Source organism: Ursus maritimus, unplaced genomic scaffold, assembly GCF_017311325.1.
Source record: "Ursus maritimus isolate PB19 unplaced genomic scaffold, ASM1731132v1 scaffold_19, whole genome shotgun sequence".
NCBI lineage: Eukaryota > Metazoa > Chordata > Mammalia > Carnivora > Ursidae > Ursus > Ursus maritimus.
In genome coordinates this window covers 56123148-56144374 of record NW_024424341.1, presented here as the reverse complement: position 1 = coordinate 56144374, position 21227 = coordinate 56123148, and the positions used below count along the sequence as shown (strand labels likewise).

At 53.2% G+C, this 21227-nt stretch overlaps 1 protein-coding gene across 2 annotated transcripts; it reads right to left on the bottom strand.

The window, feature by feature from the left end:
- Positions 1-7229: 7229 nt before the first annotated feature.
- On the bottom strand, positions 7230-13685 carry SELENOW (selenoprotein W). Of its 2 annotated transcripts, none has more exons than XM_040634230.1 (6): positions 13615-13685; positions 9639-9663; positions 9479-9532; positions 9221-9295; positions 9018-9116; positions 7230-7612 (listed from the first exon to the last, which is right to left on the bottom strand). In XM_040634230.1, the coding sequence occupies exons 1-5, from the start codon at positions 13617-13619 to the stop codon at positions 9036-9038; spliced, it is 240 nt and encodes a 79-aa protein (XP_040490164.1). In that variant the 5' UTR covers positions 13620-13685; the 3' UTR covers positions 7230-7612; positions 9018-9035. The 2 variants fall into 2 exon arrangements, with proteins under 2 accessions (XP_040490164.1, XP_008682716.2); XM_008684494.2 differs by lacking the exon at positions 13615-13685 and adding an exon at positions 11067-11217.
- Positions 13686-21227: the final 7542 nt, after the last annotated feature.

The window sequence follows — 21227 nt, the reverse complement described above, 5'->3', positions numbered from 1 at the left end:
TATGTATCTTCTCGATTTTTCTGCAAATCTGAAATCACCCCCCACCCCCAATACTCCTTTCCAGACCTTCCCCCTGTCTCTGTTTCTCCTCTCTGGTGGGAGCACGCCTCGCCCCTTCTCTTGGGGCTTTGTCTCCCGCTCCCGCGTCCCTCTGCTGCCCCCCTGTGGCCGTCCGCCGCAAGAGGTTCTCTGACCCTGTCCCGGTCCCATTTAGCAAATGCTCCAATCCTCTTAGGTCAGGCCGGCCTCCGCAGAGCCAAGAGAGAATTAGATCAGATTTGGGGGAGGGACAGTCATGTGACCGGCTCTGGGGTGTGTGTGTGTGTGTGTGTGTGTGTGGTGTGGGGATGTGGAGACACTGCCAGGATGTACTGAAAGCCCCTCCTTATCTGACAGACCCTGCTAAGGACGTACCCACAAACCACCGAAACCTCACCCCAGTCGCCCCTGGGAGAAATCTAATTTTGCATCTATCCCAGGAGACAGAGCTGCGATTGGGAGTTGTATCAGGGGAGACAATTTGCTTTTGCCTTGACTGGCTGCGCAGAAAGCGAGTGGTTTAAGTAGTACAGTAACAGAGCGGACAGGCCCCGAGGGCTGCCAGGATGCAACAAAAACTCGACCTGCTTATCCAAGAGACACTGGTAGGGACAGACACAGAGGGCATTGGGGAGAAGGTGCAGAGGGCCCCGAGACCCAGTGCAGAAGCACTGGGCTGGGCAGTGTCGGGCATCCTGACCGCTGCGGGCCTGCAGATTTTGCCACCTCTTCTCTAGACTTCTAGGGGGACGGGTTATTGCTTCTGAATAGCATCTCCCTCTGAGGGTAACCCGAGTTTTTTGGGCAACAAGGCTGACCCCAGGTCTGAGGTGGGAAAAACCAAGACAAGCCTGGAACATTTGTCCCCCCAGTGATACAGAGCTCTCCGAGATTACTGGGGTTTTATGTCCGAGGACACAGGGACCACCCCCAAGAACTTCAGAAGAAATACATCTACAACAGATTTTGAAATGCATCAGAAATGTAAACACGGATGGGTTCACAATGGTCCTCAAAAAAGAAAAAAAAGAAAAAAAAAAACACAGAGAGAGAAAGTTGTTGCCACTCCAGTGTAATATTCCAAACACGGCTACATTAGGAAGAACCCTGTATTCCTCCTGCCTTTCTTGTGGAAACTTAATTCGGTGTAAATAAATAAAGAAGAATTAGGTAATTCAGGGGCGCCTGGGTGGCTCAGTTGGTTAAGCGTCTGCCTTTGGCTCAGGTCATGATCCTGAGGTCCTGGGATTGAGCCCCACATCAGGCTCCTTGTTCCACAAGGAGCCTGCTTCTCCCTTTCCCTCTGCCTGCTGCTCCCCCTGCTTGTGCTCTCTCGCTGTCTCTGTCAAATAAATGAATAAAATATTTTTTAAAAAAGAATTAGGTGATCTCTTTTTGCATCTCCTGTGAAATAAGGGGTCTGGACTAGTGCATCCCGATAGAACTTTCTAGAATGATGGAAATCTGTATCTGCGCTATCCAATCCAGTAGCCACTGGCCATTGGTGGCTATTGGGCACTTGAAATGTGACCGTTGTGAATGAGGAACTGAATTCTAAATTTCATATCATTTTAATTAAATAGCCACACGTAGCTAGTGGCTACCATATTGGACCGCACAGGTAGACAATGCCCATCGGTGGACACTAACATCACCGGTCTGTGGTTCTCAACCTTGGATGACATTGGAATAACTGGGGAGGGGGTGCTTTAAAAATAGAGCTGCTCATGGAGGCTAAACACAGCTTTCTTCACAACTGTCAAACTTGGAAGCAAACGAGACGCCCTCTGGGAGACACGGGGGTAAATAAATCCTGGTCCATCCGGACAATGGAATAAAAAGTGCTAAGACATGAGCTATTAAAAGATGCACCTGGGTGGCTCAGTTGGTTAAGCGTCTGCCTTCAGCTCAGGTCATGATCCTGGGGTCCTGGGATCGAGTCCCGCATTTCGGGCTCCCTGCTCATCGGGAAGTCTGCTTCTCCCTCTGCCCCTCCCCCTGCTTGTGCTCTCTCGCTCTCTTGTTCTCTCTCTGTCAAATAAATAAACAAAATCTTTTTTAAAAAGACCCTATTTATTAGGTTCACAGCAAAGTTGGACAGAAAGCCCAGAGAGTTCCTCTATACCACCTACCCTCACATATGCACGGCCTCCCCCAAATCGACAACCCCCCCCCACAATAGTGATACTTCTGGTGTGATCAGTGAAGTTCTATTGACACATTATCTCCCTGAATCCATACTTTACATTAGGGTTCATTCTTGGTGTTGTACATTCTATGAGCCACCCAGGGCCCCCCAAAATAGGCACATCTATAAAGTAGTTTAGTGGTTGCCATCAGATGGAGGGAGGGAGGAATGAGGGGTGGGTGCTTAATGGGTTCAGAGTTTCTTTTTGGAGAGACGAAATGTTCTGGAACTGGAAAGTAGTGATAGTTGCACGTGAATGGGAAGTTACTAAATGTCACTGAATCAATTGCAGACCTTAAGATGGTTAAAAGGGTAAATTGTAGGTTATGTGAATTTTACCTTGATTCAAAATATTGCGGGGGGACAGGTACAAAAAGAAACTGTGCTGGCAGGGTGTCTTCCTCCTCTTTCCGGTTTTGGACACAGATGTGATGCCTGGAGCTGCAATGGCCATCTTGCCACCATGAGGCAAAGAAGCAAGCAGATAAAGACAGAACAATTCTGAAACTTTGGTCGCATTGTTGAGCTGACTACCAACTCAAGACTTCTTAACAATACATGTCCTTGAATTTCTTTTAAGTAGGCTCCACCCTCAAGGTGGGGCTTGAACTCAATGACCCTGAGATCAAGAGTCGCCTGATCTATGGACTGAGCCGGCCAGGTGCCCCAGTAAATGTCCTTGAAGTTTAGAGGGAAAAAAAATTTAAGGTGGGAGGAGCAGCCTGTCATGAGGCACTACAACGTGGAGCCCTTGAGAGGTAGGGCTGAGGGGAGAGGAGGGTTCGGTCTTTCCCCCAGATGGAGAAAAGTCAGGAAGGGCAGGGTGACAAGACAAGCAGTTCTCTGAGTCAGAGGAAAGATGCTACAGAAGCATGGAGGGCAAAACCTCTCATTTTGCACTTGACCCTGGTGACGCCCAGCCCCCGCCTGGCGTTGCTTTGATCCCTCATCCCCGTTTCCCTTGCTTCCTCCCTCGGCTAAATCATCACCCTGAGAGGTGAGGACACTTGTCTGAGGTCCCACAGCCAGCAAGTCCTGAAGCTGGGACTGGTTATAGACCAAATGGAAGGGGAGGGGCCAGAGAGAGAAGATATACTCTCTGAGAAGATATACTTTCCCCTCTTCCGTATTTATTGGAAAAGGGTCATGCCAAGAATTCGCTCCGCTAGACTAAATCTCAACGACCAGAAGGGATTCCATGCAGATGCTCTGGTTACCGAGGGTGTGCGGTTCTCAAAGTGACCACACAGTGTCGCTGTTGGACAAGAAGTCACTGTGTTTCCAGGTTCAGGGCAGGAGGGACCTACCCGGCTGCATTTTCTTTTCTTTCTTTTTTTTTTTTTTAAGATTTTATTTTATTTATGTGACAGAGACAGCCAGCGAGAGCGGGAACACAAGCAGGGGGAGTGGGAGAGGAAGAAGCAGGCTCCCAGCGGAGGAGCCCGACGTGGGGCTCGATCTCGAAACTACGGGATCACGCCCTGAGCCGAAGGCAGACGCTTAACGACTGCGCCACCCAGGCGCCCTCCTCCTTTTTTTTTCTTGAAGGTGTGAATTGTCCCAGTTAAGCAAAAATAGGATCATGGCACTTTCTCTTCCAGGCACAAGGTAAAATTAAAATAAAAGGACCGGGGCAGATATTTCTAGTGCTGACCAACTGTTCCAGCTCACCTCCCGTTCCTGAATACAGAAGACTGCGGTCCCCAGCCCAGTTCCGCCGGTGGGCGGGGCCGTGTGCCTGTTCTGGCCAATGGGCTGCGAGGAGAGACGATGCGAGTCACTTCCTTGCTGTCGCCTCTAAGAGCCGGTGCAGGGGTCTCAGCTCTTTCCCAGCCAGGTGCACTGAGGATGCTGTGGGTCCAGAGGCAGCAACAGGAGTTTCCAAACGTTTAGATCTGCAACTGCTCAAGAAGCATCTGCCATGGGCTCAGGTCATGATCTCAGGGTCCTGGGATCGAGTCCCACATCGGGCTCCCTGCTCAGCGGGGAGTCGGCTTCTTCCACTCATTCTCCCTCTGTGCTCTCTCTCTCAAATAAATAAAATATTTTTAAAAAATATATGGTAACCACTGGCACATGCCACACATATTCGATTGTAAATTTATTGTAAATTGTAATTTTACAATTGTAAATTTTAAAAAGATTTATTTATTTGAGAGAGACAGCCCGCATGCACAAGGGGGAGGGGCAGAGGAAGAAGGAGAGAGACTCTTAAGCAGGCTCCATACCTGGCTCGGAGCCAGATGCGTGGCTCAGTCCCACGACCCCAAGACCACCACCCCAGCCGACACCAAGAGTGGGATGCTTGAGCACCTGAACGTAAATTTAAATAAAGTAAAATAAAACACTCAGCTCCTTGGTGACACTCACCACATTTCAAGTGCTCAGTAGCACCGTGCGGCCAGCGGCCATAGTGTTGTCCAGAAAAAGCCCATCCTCACAGAAAATTCTGCTGGACAGCGTCTCTCAAGCCCACCGAACCCACGCACAGAGGACAGTTGCCTGGGGAGGGCTTTGCATGTGTTGTGTTCGTCCATTGAGATGAGTTTGGTCTTCTTTGCTTGTTTCCTCTGCCCTGTAGCCCAGCCTAGCCTCAGCCAGCGGATGTCTTGCATAAAGGACTTGAGAGTTTTGTGTCATTTACAGTGTCAGTTGGCAGCACGACGCTAAGCTAAATGGAGAAGTGAGAGCTGCAGGTGGTGTCGCTAGGCAGACCTCATGTGAGCTGAGCGGGCAGACGGGGGTCAAGGGCAGGCTCCATCAAGTCTTAGTTGCCCACTTTCTGTGACCTCGTCTGTACCTGGTTTAGAACTCAACCATCAAAGAATTGTTGTACTAAGAAAAGCGTCAGAATCGTTAGAAATGAAGATGTGCTGGGGGGTGGGGAGCGCTCTTTCTCATTGCTATTGTTGATGGTTGACTTGTGACTTTTTCCCGATATCATGGCAGAGAGATCCGTGGAACACCTGCGAGGCGTCCTGAGCCATCGGCGTTGACTTCGGGCAGGGACTACGTCATCTCTGTCCTCCTGGAACGAGCGGCTCAGGTGTGAGAGTTCATTGGCTTCGAACAGTATCTGAGTTGAGGCAAGTGGCCTCCACAATTCCAGAAACAGTAAGCGTGCCCCAGTACTGAGGAACTCTGACGGTCTTTGTGTGACCGGCCGCCGTGGAAGTTATAAAATGTCATTGCCATTGACCCAGCAATTTCACTTCCCGGCATACGCCCAAAGGAACCGAAGACAGGTGCTCAGACAAACCCTTGCGTGCTCATGGTCCGACAGTGGCATGATTCGCAGGAGCCGAAAAGCAGAAACAACCTAAATGTCCATCTGCTGAGGAACTGATGGACGAAAGGTGGCGGGTCCATACAGAGGAATATTATTCAGCCATGAAAAAGGAATAAAGTCTGATCCACGCTACTGTGGGTTGAACCTTGAAAAACTAAAGTGAGAGCAGCAAGACACACATGGGCACGCGTCATATGATGCCATTTTAGATGAAGTTGCCACAGAAACAGAAAGCAAGTTACTGGTTGCTGGGGGGGGGCGTGTAGAGGGGTTTCCCTCTGTGGCAGCGAAATGTTCTCAAAGGGTGGGGCTGATTGCTTCTATCTGTGAATATAGTAAAGCCATCAAATTATACATTTTAAAGGGGTGGGATGGGGGCACCTGGGCGGCTCAGTGGGTGAAGCATCTGCCTTCAGCTCGGGTCATGATCCCAGAATCCGGTGATCGACTCCCGCATCAGGCTCCCTGCTCAGCGGATAGTCTGCTTCTCCCACTCTCTCAAATAAATAAAATCTTAAAAAAAAAAATAGAGGGGTGTGTTGTATGGTTTTATATCTCAATAAAGCTATTTTTAAAGAAAAAATAACATTGGTTGGGCTGTGGTCTTTTCTGTTTCTCGGGCTCTTTTCCTCCGGTCTTCACCCACTAACCAGTCCCTAGGGTGGTTTCATAGGTGTCTCCAACTTAGCAGCTCAGAGACTGGGACTTTTGCATCTAGATGCTTCTTTGTGGTGTCTAGTGAGGTGGGTCTCCTCACCTCTCCCGTGCCACGCAGCGACCTGGCTCAAATGACCAGAGAGAGGAATTGAGAGTCATTAGGCCTGATCCATCTGCTCCAATGTGATCCAGAGTTTTCCTCACAGGACTGTCAGAGGTCCTGATCTATCGGCCCACAATGAGGGGTAGGAGCGGACGGGAGAACAGTAACATCCTTCTGTTTGGGGGACCTTCTAGAAAGATCCTGGTACATTTTACACAACTGAAACTTGTTCACATGTTTCGGTGATTTGAGTCAACTTTTCCATGTCATGTAGACGCATTTAAGATAGAAATGGCTGTCCATGAAAGGTGGTCAGAGATATCGAGAGGATGGTCTCTTTGAAGCGGGACCGCAGTGGCCAGCCTCCCCGCGGGTCTTACAAATGGTCCAGCCCCGTGAAAAATTCCTAAGTGGGCTTGTGGGACTAGGGATCACTTCCCCCCGCCTCCTACAGTCCCAACGCCATGGTCCAAGGGGCGCCCAAGTCTCCAGCCTCCACCTGAGTGGCCCTAACAGCCAACCCAGCACAGTGACAGCGAGTGACGGCTGACCACGAGGTCCCCAGCAAGCTTGTCAGCCGATGACATTCACTGACCTTGCTCTACCAGGGACTAACCCAACTCAAGGGATTGCTAATTTTTCTGTCAAGTGCTACAGCCGTCGGGGATCCCAGTCCCCTAGCCCGTGGGCTCAGCCCCGGGACTTGCTCTAAGAGCCGACAGAACGGAGCGCGGAAAGTGCTCTCTGGTGCTCTCAAGGTGGTGACCGAAGCCGACTCTGAAGTCTCAGGACTCCTCCACTTTCTGTCCCATTGCTGCTGGAATCACCAGCCCACCCGAATGCAGAAGGAGGGGTGCGAGCCCCGGCTTCCATGAGAGCCCGTGTCATCATGGGCTAACCTCAGAACCCCCCCCCCCAGCCTCAAGCTCACGGACGCTCACAGACACGTTCTGTTAAACTCATCCAATGTTTATTGAATAGTGAACCGTTGCCAATACTGCTGAAATCTGCAACTCACTCACCCAGATCCCCCTCTCGGCTGCCCTGAGAAGGAAGCCAGGAGCAGGACCACCCCAAATGCCAGAAAGTAGCCAGGGGGCTGGGGGATGCAGGGTGATGGGGAAGGGTGGGGGGAGAGGAAGGAGCAAGGCAGGCAGGGTATGGAGTTACACTCCCGGGGGCACACACACACACAGAGGCAAGGACCAGGGGCGTCAGTCTCTGCCCCCACGTGGCAGCCGCAGGGACATCAGGGAAAGACCAGGCGTCCGTGAGACATTTCAGTCCTTCCCGTCATGAAGCGTCTGCCACGAGGGGCTGGGCCAAGGTCACTGGACTGTGCAGAGAAGAGGTGGGGGAGGGGTCAGCTTGCAGCAAACGAGACCAGTGGGGACCCCATGATAAAGGGGAGAGAGACAAGCAATGGGCAAAAGGCGGTCCCAGGGAGAAACTGAGGCACAAGGACAACGGGATGCCCTGAGAGAGAAGTTGTAACCCAACAGGCAAGGTGGGCCAAGACTTAGTTCTCAGTAAAGTTGGCGGGGGGCGGGGAGCGCTGCTGGGCCGCCACTCGCAGTGGTGACTCGCTCTCCGGACAGGCTGGCCACTGAAATGGGTTTCTGTGATGCTCGCGCCAGCCCACGCCAGCTGCGAGCCCCCGGAAGACCTCTTCACGATCACCAACCCCCCGTGCAGGCCCCGCGTGGCCTCCAGCTCCTGGGGGGAACCTCCGAGGACTGGGACTGTCCTGCCTGGGGGACACCCCTGTTCACCTGGGGCCTTGGGCTATAGTGCCGAGCCTACACAATCATCTACAACCACGTGTATCACTTTGCTGAGTTCCAAGGGTCCTTCTAGAAAATCCCTGAACCCGGGGGTGGTCTTAGGGACCTCAGAAAATGCACCCACAAAACTGCAAACAAGAGCCACTGCCCCCTCTCTTTCCCTTACATAAATCCCATTTCTGCTTATGTGGGAAGGAAGCATCCATTGATGGACCACTCCAGAAACCAAGGCAACCTCGCGCTGATGTAAGCAGCTGCCTGTCAGTTCCTGACAGCTCCGAAGCCATCGCTCGTGTGTTTATCCAAGGGGTGTGCTCTATTTTGGGCTTTAAGAATGGAAAGCCCCGCCCCCACCCTCACAGCCAGCTCAAGCCGCTTCGCAATTATATAATTCTTGATTTTCTCTGTTTTAATGTGGGGAGCCCTCCCTTTGTTTCAGACCTGCATGGGAGGCAAGACGCTACTTTCTGGGGATCGCGCTAACATAATCGGCAGGTTCGAGTTCCCAGCGAAGGTGACCTCGCTCTGCTCCAGTGAAAGACTAAGAAACAGAACTTGAGCTTCAAGCATTTGGAAACCAGTTTTCTGGAGCCAAGCTCCCTGGGGATAGGAATTTGGGTCCATCTTGTATACTGGGACGGAAGGGGGGGGGAACAGGCACTCAAGTAGAGAGAATGGGAGAGTGCTTCCAGGCTCTCGAGTGTCTGGAGCCAGAACCTGGTTCTGGAATGGGTGAGCATCGGGTGCCCAGTTCTAGAAAAGATGGGGTTTGGGGCTCATCTGGAACTTGCTGGCTTGGAAACGAGAAATCAGGCTCGGGAGGTACTGAAAAGCAATTCTGCAATCCAGAGAATAATATGGACACCGCCACCCGTTCTGGAACATATGGGGTTGGAAACGAGTCTTTGGTTCGGGGCACGGGAGGATTCCAGTGTGTACGAGCCGGGCCCCCCTCACCTCTGCCTTCAGGGCACATCAGCCCTGAGCCAAGGCGGCCTTGATGGCGGCCACCAGCTTCAGAAACTTGCTCTCCGTGTCCACGTAGCCATCACCTCTCTGGGGAGGGAAAGAAGCGGGAAGGGGTGAGACCCCAAGGCCCAGCCAGCCTGAGAACAAGGCGAGACGGACGGACAGACAGGTGGACGGACAGCCAGCCATACCTTCTTGGAGTGAACCAACTTCCCGGCTACCATCACTTCAAAGAAGCCGGTGGCCTGGGGAGTCCCCTCGCCGCACTGAGGAGAGAGACATGTTGCTGGGGGGGCGGTGCGGCCCACTTGGGGACACCTGCACCTTCCCAGGAAATGGGAGATTATGGCGTGAAGGATAGGGCCGGCCCGAACCGTGCTGTCACCTCAGGGCTGAGGGACACACAAGGAGAGCCATCTCTGATTCTCTCCCCCATCTCCCAGACTCACGATGTCCAGGCATCCGGGGAACTCATCTTCTAACTTCTTCTTGAGCTGAAGATACTGGGAAGGAGGTGTGGGGGTCACAACAGGGGTCAACAGGGGCCAGGCCAGCTCGCCCTCCTCCCTCATCTTCCGGGGACACCTCGGGGCTGGCCACTCTGCTTACCTTGGACTTGTAGCCTCAAGCGCCACTGGTGGGAGGGAGTCCAAGAGAGAGGGCGGGTGCAGGGAGAGGAGGGAAGGGGGCAGGTGGACACACAAAGGCAAACAGAAGGGGGCCCAGGAAGACAGGAAGAGGAATGCAGACACAAACCCAAAGAGCGAACAGAGAGAGGAGAGGGCAGACACACAGGGAATGTTGGAAGGGGCACAGGACAGGACAGGGGACAGGAGGAAGACACCCACACACAAGGAACGCGACACAGAGCAGGTGGGAGGGAGGGAGGGAGAGGGAGGGAAACAGAGAACCGGGTTAGGATGAAACCACAGACGCACTCTCCCCATCCACAGCCCGGGGGGAAGGTGTGGCAAAACCTTTACTCCGGGATCCCCAGGCCCTCCCAGTCCCGAGGCCGGAATCCAAACGCTTCCCCACCCCCCAATGGCAGGCTATTCCAGGACCCGGCAGGCTATTCCAGGACCCGCAGGCTATTCCAGAACCCGCAGGCTATTCCAGGACCGGAGTCTGGAGCACAGGCCTCTTGGGGGCTTCAAAATGTCACTCCACCCTCTGTTTTGCAGAGGGTGTGGGGACATTTCTGACGCCCAGGCCCATCTGAGCCTTGCAAAATCAGCGGTTGGGCCGCAGGGCATTTCACGCGAGTTTCGGAGCTGACCCCACCCTCCCCTATAACGAACACGGACCTAATAGTCTCCTCCCGCAATGACTCTCTGGGAGGAGAAAGGCGCTGACCGCGCATTTACTAAGCGCCCACAGGCAGGCCTGTCTGTGCAGGTCCGCACAGTGCTGGGTGCCAGCAGGGGTACGCAGCAGTTACCAAGAGAGAAAATCCCCTGTCCACTCGGGGCTTTTTTCACGCTAACGGGGAAGCTGGAGCAAACGTGCACTCCCTCCGCGGTCACTACCGGGATCACTCTCTCCCCCTCTGCAGATGGGGAAACCCAGACCCGAAAGGAAGGACGCTTACTAACGATGGGCACCCCCAGTCTTCATTCCTTTCAAACCCACTCTGGAACATTCTCGAAGCTTCTCGACTCTCGCCGTCCCCACCCCATGACTGTTCATGGTACTGAGGGGGGGGAGGCCTACGCGTTGACAGAGGCTCCTCTCGCATTACAAAAGTGACCCCCACCCGCCCCGCAAACGGAGCCCCCGGAGTCGGGTGTCTTAAATGGCCACACACGTGTCTCGGTTCCACCTTCGATAACCTGAGCTGTCCTGAGTGCCACGCACTGGGGAGGTGGGTCAACGCCCTTCCTTCTCGCCGGTCCCCTCACGCCCACCTCACCCGCAAGGAACCCCTTTTCTCAGGGAGGGATCCCCGTGGGTCCAGTCCCCAGTGCCCAGCACCGTCGGGCCGAGCATGGGCTCCGGGCGGGGGTCGCGGAGGGGGCCCCCGGCCGTTATGCTTACCAATAAACGACTCGGATGGCGAGGGCCATGGCTGGGGACCGCAGCATGGGCGGGACGCGCGAGGCGACCCCCCCTACGGCGTGGACTGGCGAACTCCGCGGCTCCGCGACCGCGGCACAAAGGTGGTTACTCAGCCTTCTACGGCGCGAACCAACGCGGGGGGGGCAGGGACGGCGGGGGGCGGCGGACCCCCACGGCGGGGGTTCAGGGACCCTGCGGCCCTCCACCCTGAGCCCCCACGCAGTCCCCTCCCTTCCCCTGCTGGGGTCAGGCTGCGTCCCGACAGAAGCCCCGGGGGAGGCCTCCGCGCGTTCCCCCCCGTCCCCCCTCCGGGCCGGAATGGTATGGCCCCGCGGGGCGGGGATCGGGACCAGCAGATCCCCGAAGAAAACGGAATTGCAAAGGAAGGTCGTGCTTTTCCAGCGTGAGCCGGGAGGGGGCGGCTCTCGGGCCCCTTTTTCTCCCCGGGAGAGGGTGGGAGGGCCGAGTCCGAAAGCACTGGGGATGCGCAGGGGCCCGCCCGGCAAGCCCAGGTTTCAAGCGAGCGCTGCAGGGCCGCCGCTGCCTTATTCGGGCCGGGCAGCCGGACCGGGCGCCGCCTGAGCGCCGTGGCAGTTCTTCCTCTGGCGCTTCCCAGCCCTCTCCGAGGCGAGAGGTTCAGGAAAGTGCTGGAAGCTGGCAGCTAGTTAAGGGATTAATTAGGGCGTGGGCGCCTTTCTGAGCCTCAGTTTCTCAGTCTGGAAGATGGGCGTAATCGCCTTCAGGGACGATATTTACCAAGTATGTAGTGAGGACCTCCCTGCAGACAGCGATGAAAAAAAACAGACGAAATCCCTTCCCCAAAACAGACGAAATCCCTTCCCTACTGGGAGTGATTTAGCCTGCGGGCCGGAGGAGAGAAGGGGGTTGATGTGCCCGTTCAAATTGGAAAGATCTGAGTGTCTGGCACTTGGAGACGGCTCAATAAAAACCAATTCTGGGGGCGCCTGGATGGCTCGGTCGGTTAAACCTCTGCCTTCCGCGGCGTCAAGATCCCAGGGTCCTGGGGGGCGCCTGGGTGGCACCTGGGTGGCACAGCGGTTAAGCGTCTGCCTTCGGCTCAGGGCGTGATCCCGGCGTTATGGGATCGAGCCCCACATTAGGCTCCTCCGCTGGGAGCCTGCTTCTTCCTCTCCCACTCCCCCTGCTTGTGTTCCCTCTCTCGCTGGCTGTCTCTATCTCTGTCGAATGAATAAATAAGTAAATAATCTTTAAAAAAAAAAAATCCCGGGGTCCTGGGATGGAGTCTCCCCTGGGCTCCCTGCTCGGTGGGGAGCCTGCTTTTCCCTCTCCCTCTGCCGCGCCGCCTGCTTGTGTGCTCTGCTCTCCTATCTCTCTCTCTCAAATAAATTAATAAAAATCTTAATACAATAAAAAACCAACTGTGCCCAAGATCTTCCTGCCCCACCTGTGTCTCCGCCCCTTGGTCCTTGGTCCCCACCTGCTATAACCTTGGCTCAGGGCAGATAGTAGACAAGGTTCAAGTTCCACTCCGCCTCTGTTGTGTGACTTCCGATCCCAGCGGTCTCGTAAGGATATAATGAACCTGGGATGTAGAGCACCCAACACAGGGCTGGGAGCAATCAATGTCCCATAAACAGAGATCTTCCAGAGCCATCAGAACAAAAACCCAAACCCACCATCCGTCCCTGCCTGGTCCCATGCTTCCCTTCTTGCCCCATCTCTCAGTGCCTTAGCCACACGGAACCCCTGCAATCCCATCTGGGACCTCACCCGATTTCCTGCCTCTGGGCCTTGGCACATGCAGTTTCTACCCTCTCCTGTTGCCGGATTCCTGCTCAGCCTTGGGGAATCAGTCACCAGCCAGAACTCAAGACCTGACCTTGACTGCTACCTGCTAGTACTCATGACCTTTGTCCCACATTTTTCCTTAAGCTCTTCTGTTCAGCTTATCTCTTAACTCAGGCAAATGGAAAGCAAAACCGCCCCTCCAGCCGTAACAACGGCCCGGACCACCCAGACCCGTTCGAGCTTAAGCCCTGAGTCGCACCTGAGCGGGTGGACAGAGGATGGCGTGGTCTCTAGAATGACAACTACCTTTATCTCATTATAAATCTGCACCCTAGGAGGAGCACAAGCCTCATTTACATAATTCACGGTGCGTGTACGGGCATGTTGCCTTACGGCGCATGCGTGACCTGCCGCCCGCCTCTACAGAAGATGACAAGGCTTTCCTATCTAAATATTCATCCTAACGCTAAATCAAAGGAACCTATCATCCAGCCTTGCTTGGGGAGTCCCTTCCAGAAGCTATTCCCCATGATCGCCTCTTATTTGCTGCAAATAAACTTTCCCTTGTGTGCAGCTCAACCTGGTATAGTTTCTGACCCACCAAGGAGCGAGCTCACATTGGTTCAGTTACAATAGACTAAGGAAAATGTTGTGCTTCGGTGGAAAGCTATGCCTTCTCCATAGTCCATCTATATATGTTTGTCTGTCATCACAAAGTACCATAAACTGTGGCTTAAGCCACTGAGTTGTAGCTCACAGCATAGATAGGTCAGAAGTTGCGAGATTTGGGGGCGCCGGGCTGGCTCAGTCCGTGGAGCATGTGACTCTTGATCTCGGGGTCATGAGTTTGAGCCCAATGCTGGCCGTAGAGATTACTTAAAAATAAAATCTTAAAAAAAAAAAAAAGAAGAAGAAGAAGTTGGAGATCAAGGTGTCAGTAAATTTGGTTCCGTCCGAGGATGGGGAGAAAAAATTCATGCTTTTCTCCTAGCTTCTGCTGTTTTGCAAGCTATCCCGGTATTCCTTTGTAAAAGCATCACCTGGGTCTCTGCTTTCTTCTTCACATAGCATTGTGTGTGTGTGTGTGTGTGTGTGTGTGTGTGTGTGTGTCCACATTTCCCCATTTTATAAGGACATAAACCATGTTGGATTTGGGGCACAGCCTACTCCAGTAGGACCTCACCTTAACTACTTATATCTTCAATAAACCTATTTCCAAATAAGATCCCATTCTAAGGTCCTGGGGGTTAGGACCTCCACATACATGAATTTGGGGCAGGATGCAATTCACCCTGTGACAAAACCTTCTGAGTCGTGGGCTCTGTTTTCTAATCCTGTAAAGCGCGGATACGTGCAGCAATGCTGAGTAATTCTCCGCAGACGAGCGTGTGAATTCTGTCTGCAGAGGGACAACTCTCTCTCCCTTAGTGGAGTTGCTGTAACGAAACACCACAGACCGGGTGCCTTATAAACAACAACCCTTTATGGGGGGGGGGACACACAAATATTCAGGCCATAGCATCTCCCCAGATGTCCTGCCTCCGATATTCCTGATCTGTAAATGTGTCTGTTCTTTGCTCCTCCTCTGAACGGGGAGGGAGTCCAGTCTCCAACACATGTGCACGTTTACATCTGTGTGCGTCCTGATTTTCCCATTTTTTCCCAGAACCGGTCTTGTAACAAGACTGTCCTCCAGGAAGGTCTCCTGAGCCCCGCGGGCTGGGTCAGGGGTCCCCTCGGGGCTCCCCCATCTCTGCTGCTGCCGCCGCTCTTGTTCTCAGAGGTCTGGTGACCCCACTGGCTTTCCCAGCACACCCAGCAAGTGGCCGGCGCAGCACAGAAGCTCTGAGTGTTTTGTTGGCCGGTCTCTGGGCTGAGACCTTGCCAGGAGCTTCAGAGAAAAGGAACACCCCCCCCCTTCTTCTGCCCTGAGAACAAAGGGGTCTCTGTTGTCCCGAAGTGGGGGAAGCTAGAAGAATTAGTCATGATTTTGGGGCTGGGACTCTCTCTCTCTCTCTCTCACACACACGCACACACACACATAAACACACACACACGTGCGCACAGAGACTGATGGTAACACACAAGGACTCACCCCCCGACCTGGGTACACAGCCAGACAAACCACCAGCCAGCCAGAAACACAATAACAGCAGCCTACACCTCTCGTCTGCCACTCAAGGACCCCGAAGCACAGTGGACCCCTGTAGACTGCAGCTGAGCCCATGTCACAACCACGTACCTGCAAAAGAACCAGACACGTGGGCAGCACCTCCAGCTGCGGGAGGTGGGACACACAACCACACTCCAGACACACGTTAGTGCAACACGACGCAGATCCAGCCAGCGGCACGACAGCTCACCCCAAGATCCAGCTCACCGGGGGGCCCATGATCACAGACGAAGCAGATCCCGCAGGAGGTGGCCACAGGTGCCGACACGCAACGCTGTCTGATCCTTGATGCCTGTGGCCTGGCCCTCCGCACCCCCAGCAACACACGGCCCCACCTGCCCCCAGAACAGAAACGCGGGTGTACCAAGTAAGGGCATTGTGAGTGCTGGGAAGGAAAAGAAAGCCAGGAAGGGTGGTAGGCAGGGCTGGGGCGGCGAATTTTGTAAACAGAGCGAGGAAGGCAGCTATGTCATTCATAAGGGCGGCCAGCCAGCCCTGAAAGAGGCTCGAACTGTGACGATCCCATTTTACAGATGGGCAGACTAAAGGCACTCACCTGAGGTCAGGTGACCTCAGCTGTGGGGCCACTGAGCCTATACTCTGAGCCGGCTTCCTGTGGGCAAGATGAGAAAGGTGAGGCCCGGCTGGGCGGGGCCAGGGGGTGTTGTCAGGGACCCCAAAAGCTCCAAGGGGTGAAGGAGGCCTGACCTTCTAAAGGTCCAGGACACCCAGCCTCTGCCTTATCCGGGCTCCAGGGAAGATGCTGCTCTGAGGCTTTGTGTCCACTGTGTCCCTGGAGCGTGACAAGCCAACCCCTTCCCGTTCTTCAATGTCTTCCACACCTGGGTGCAGGCGAGGCCAGTGGCCAGGCCACCTCCGTCTGTCTGTCTGTCTGTCGTTCTGCATGGGGTCAAGGCCTCCCTGGGGCTGTGGCTCCCCCACATACCCCCCTCCCCCCATCCAGGGAGGACCACTGAGCCCCAAGCGGACTGAGCCCCAGATGGGGAGGCCCCCTGTCTCTGCCCATTCTTGGGACCTGCATGAGCCGAGGCTCACTGTTTACTTGGGTTGTCGATCCTAGATGGTTAATGTGTAAGAGATCTTTCTATATTCCAGCTACAAGTCCTTTGCTGGAGATAACGTTTTGCAAACACTTTCCCAGTCTGTGGCGTGCCTTCCCAGTCTTTTAAAGAGCAAAGGATTTTAATTTTCATGAAGTCCTATTCATTTTTGCTTTAATTATACTTTGGCCTTTTTTTTTTTTTTAAAGATTTTATTTATTTGACAGAGATAGAGACAGCCAGCGAGAGAGGGAACACAAGCAGGGGGAGTGGGAGAGGAAGAAGCAGGCTCACAGCGGAAGAGCCTGATGTGGGGCTCGAACCCAGATCGCCAGGATCATTCCCTGAGCTGAAGGCAGACGCCTAACAGCTGTGCCACCCAGGCGCCCCTACTTTGGCCTTTTTTGTTGTCATATGGAAGGCGTCCCTGTTAAGCCTAAGGCCACTAAGCTTTCCTCCTATGTTTGCTCCCGGAATTGTTTGTGGTTTTTGCTCTTCTTTCAGATCTCGTGTTTTCTTTCCCTCACCTGGCTTCCTTTTTTTTTTTTAAGATTTTATTTATTTGTCAGAGAGAGAGAGAGCTCGCGAGCACAAGCAGGGGGAGCAGCAGGCAGAAGGAGAAGCAGGCTCCCTCTCCCTGCTGAGCAGGGAGCCCAGTGCAGGACTCGATCCCTGGACCCTGGGATCATGACCAGAGCTGAAGGCAGACGCTCAACCAACTGAGCCACCCAGGCGTCCCTCGCTCACCGGTTTTTTTTATCTTGTCCAAATCAATCACTACCACCAGGCCTCTGAGTGGCATCAGGGGGAGGCGAGAAACCGCCCTGCTAACCTTCCCCGCTTGTGAGCTTGGCCCTTGCCCTGCATCTGGGAAATTGGCTGATCAACATTTCCTTCCACTGATATAAAACTTCCCTAAATGATAAAGGGGCTCACCGTGCCTCGGCCCTTTGTACAAAACAATATGGTGCGTGCTGACGCCTGCTGGCCTTCTAGAAGTCCGGAATCGGGGTACAGGCTAGGCCGATGGTGCCTATGTACCAGTCCTCCCCCAAAGCCTTGTATGTCCGGAGTCTCCAGTGGGCTTCCGTGGGCAAAAGCATTGCACGCAGGTGGCCTCATGCTCTGTGGGACTCCTCGTGGGAGGGAGCCAGCACGTGGATCTCTCCAGACCGCACCTGTCTTTCCCATTATGATCCGCCCTGCGTCCTTACCATGTCACTATAATAAGTCAACTATATACTGACTCCTATGGGGTCTTCTAGCGAATCTCAGAACGCGGGAGGGGGGTTTGGGGCCCCCAACCGCACGGGCCTCCTGGCCGGACACTGACGGAGAGGAAAGAAAGTGGAAGAGAAAGTAAGACACAAAGTCACCCACATTATTTGATTGTGTTGGGGCTTGAGGGGCCTGACCGGAATCACTCTACCAAATAAAAATTCGATTGCTCTAGGTAGGCAGAAAAGGGGCAGTTTGCACAGATTTGGGGTCTAATGCCAATTCCAAATGCATATTTCCAGCCCCTGAATTCCGGATTTTTACATCCAGCTGCTGACTTGGTACCTACAATCGGGCGTCTAACGGGCACCTCGAACCGGAGCTCCGGATTCCCCCACCCCCACCGCTGGGCCCTTCCTTCCCATCTCGGAGCGGCCGCTCCAGACCAGGCACAAACCTTGGCTTTCTCCTTTTCCTGGTACATCAGCCGCCTATGGTGGATTTAGTTTCCAAGTGTATCCGGATGCACCCACCCCTCCCCCACCTCCACCTGCCAGCCCCCCTCCTGCTGGGGCACACTGGGGTCCTCTTGCCCCATCCTCCTCCTCTGTCCCCTGCAGCCTGTCCCCCTCACGGCCGCCAGGGGGCGCCAGGCCCACACCGGGCCCCTCAGGTCCCTTTTCTGCTCTGAACCCTCCCTGGCTCCCCACAAGGGCCCACACGTTCTGACCCCCCTCCCTCATCTCCGGACTTACCCCCTCTTCACAGAGTTTTTTGTTTGTTTTTTTCTTTTTAAAAAATATTTTATTTATTTGAGAGAGAGCAAGAACGGGGTGGGGGGAGGCTAAGGGGGAGGGGCAGAGGGAGAGGGAGAGGGAGAAGCAGATTCCCTGCTGAGCAGGGAGCGGACCCCAGGACCCCAAGATCATGACCTGAGACGAAGGCAGCTGCTTAACCGACTGAGCCACCCAGGCGCCCCTTTTCTTTCTTTCTTTCTTTTCTTTTCTTTCTTTCTTTCTTTCTTTCTTTTTCTTTCTTTCTTTCTTTGAACAGGGATAATTCACATAACAAAATTAATCATTTTAGAGTGTACAATTCAGCAGCATTTAATACATTCACGGAGCTTCTTCCTAATTTTTAAAATAATCCTTAAGTCTGGGGCGCCTGGGTGGCTCAGTCAGTTGAGCATCCGACTCTTGGTTTCAGCTCAGGTCATGATCTCGGGGTCAGGAAATCGAGCCCCACAGCAGGCTCCACGCTCAGCAGGGAGTATGCTTGGGATTCTCTCTCTCCCTCTGCCCCTCCCCCCACTGGCATGAGCTCCCTCTTTCTCTCTCTCTCATAAATAAATAAATCTTTTAAAAAATGAAAAAATAGGGGCGCCTGGGTGGCACAGCGGTTAAGCGTCTGCCTTCGGCTCAGGGCGTGATCCCGGCATTATGGGATCGAGCCCCACATCAGGCTCCTCCGCTATAAGCCTGCTTCTTCCTCTCCCACTCCCCCTGCTTGTATTCCCTCTCTCGCTGGCTGTCTCTATCTCTGTCGAATAAATAAATAAAATCTTTAAAAAATAAAAAAATAAATTAAAAAAAATGAAAAAATAAAAAATAAAATGATCCTAGGTCATCATTTCTTCTAGGAAATGATGGCGATAGGGGATGGGAGGTGTGTGCGTGCCTTTTAATTGTAGTAAAATACACATAATCTAGAATTTACCATGCAGAGCGGTGCACCTCTAGCTCCAAGACATTTCACCACCCCAAAGGGAATCCTGAAGCCATCAAGAGATTAGACTCCGTTCCCCCCGCCCCCCAGCCCCTGGCTACCACCCGTCTTCTTCCACCTCATAAAGCTTCCTGTTCCACACGTTTTGGGTAAGTGGCTCCTACAGTATGGGACCTTTTGTGTCTGACTTAGCGCCACGTTTTCGAGGTTCATCTGCGACAGAGCACGGAGCCAGCTCAGAGATTTTGCACGTACTGTTCCCTCCGCCTGAACACTTTTCCTTCAGACAGCCACAGGGCTCGCTCGTCACTTCCTTCTGATCTTGGCTCAAATGTCACTTCTTCCCTGACACTATTTAAAATTACAACCCCTCCCTGGCCTTCTCCCCTTTTCCTCCTGGTGCTTACACCCTGGGCATACTACATAGCTTACAATTTTTTTCTTTAGATTGATTTATTTGAGAGAGAGGGAGGGGCAGAGGGAGAGAGAGAATCTCAAGCAGACTCCCCACTGAGTGCTGAGCCCAATGACAGAGGACTCGATGTCAGAATCCTGCGATCATGACCTGAGCCGAAACCAAGAGTCAGACTCTCATCTCACTGAGCCATCCAGCTGCCCCTATATTACGATTTTTGGACGCTGTCAGCTGCCTCCCCCCTAGAATGTGCGCTCCATGGTTCTCTGCTGCGTCCTCCTCCCTGGTCTGTGCCCAGCAGGGAAAGCAGCGAGCGGCATCCAGTGGGCAGTCAGAAAATACTTGTCAGATAAATGCATCTTTATGGAAGTCTTTTTAGGGTTGCCTGGGTGGCTCAGTCGGTTGGGCAGCTGCCTTCAGCTCAGGTCATGATCCCAGCGCCCCGGGGTCGAGCTCCACATCAGGCTCCTTGCTCAGCGGAGAGGCTGCTTCTCCCTCTGCCTCTTCCCTCTGCTCTTGCTCTCTCTCTCAAATAAATAAATTCCTTTTTTTAAGTCTTTTTAGTAAGCTTATATCAACAGCTACAACTGTGAACATAGCACATTTTCACAAAACCCATCTTGAAAACAACATACCATTTATATCACAAACATTCAAAACAATCACATTTATGTAAAAACTCTATGTAGAACAGGAGAGCAAACTAAGGCATTTGTTAGCACCCGGACGGTCTTTATCTTCCTCTCCCTGCGATAATTCTTATCTCTTTCTAGGCAAGTACCAGGTGCTCAGAATTCAGGCGAGTCTTGGTGTGTCTGTGTGTTTTGGTGTGTGTGTGTGTGTGTGTGTGTGTGTGTGTGCATTTCCTTGCAGACTTTGGCTGATAAGAAGCAGATTTGCATCCTTAAAGGGGAAAGGCATATTTCAGATTTTCAAGGTTTTAAAGTCGGGCTCATAGGGTCTTCTTCCGCTGGGGTCAGATTTGTCCAAAGTCGCGCGGAGTTCCCGTCAGGCCTCTTCCATTCCCATGGGGCGCTCGTGCCACCAACACAGGTGCAAGCAGTGGGAGCCAGGTGCGCCCTCTTCTGGTGAGTAGGGTACCCGAGGCAGCCGCGGCAAGTATTTAGGTGTGGGTCCCACCAAGGACTATGTGAGCCTGTCCGTGCGGGAGCCTACGAGCATCCAGTGATGCTGGTGACATAGGTATTTACTCAAATGTCACCCCCTTAGGGAGGCCTTCCCTGACCACCTTTTTCTTTTCTTTTTTTTTTTATGATTTTATTTATTTGACAGAGAGAGAGAGCACAAGCAGGGGAAGCCAGAGAGGGGGAAGCAGGCTCCCCGCTGAACAGGTAGCCCAATGTGGGGCTCGATCCCAGGACCCTGAGATCATGACCTGAGCTAAAGGCAGACGCTTAACCGACTGAGCCACCCAGGCACCCCATCCCTTTTTTCTCTTAAACATAGTGAAATGCACCCTTTTTAAATGTACTTCTTTCTCACACAGTGAAGTGCGCAAATCTTTTTTTTTTCTTTTTAAATAAGTTTTCGCCCAACGTGGGGCTCGAACTCACCACCCCGAGATCAAGAGTCACATGCTCTACCCATGGACCCAGCCAGGTGCCCCAAGAGTGCAAATCTTAAGCATACAGTCTGGTGAATTTTTCACACACATAACACCGTTGAAACAGCTTCCGGATCAAGATATAGATCATTTCCATTTTCTGAGAAGTTCTCTCATGTGTGTTCCTTGTCAGTCCCCGCCCCCCCCCCCCCCC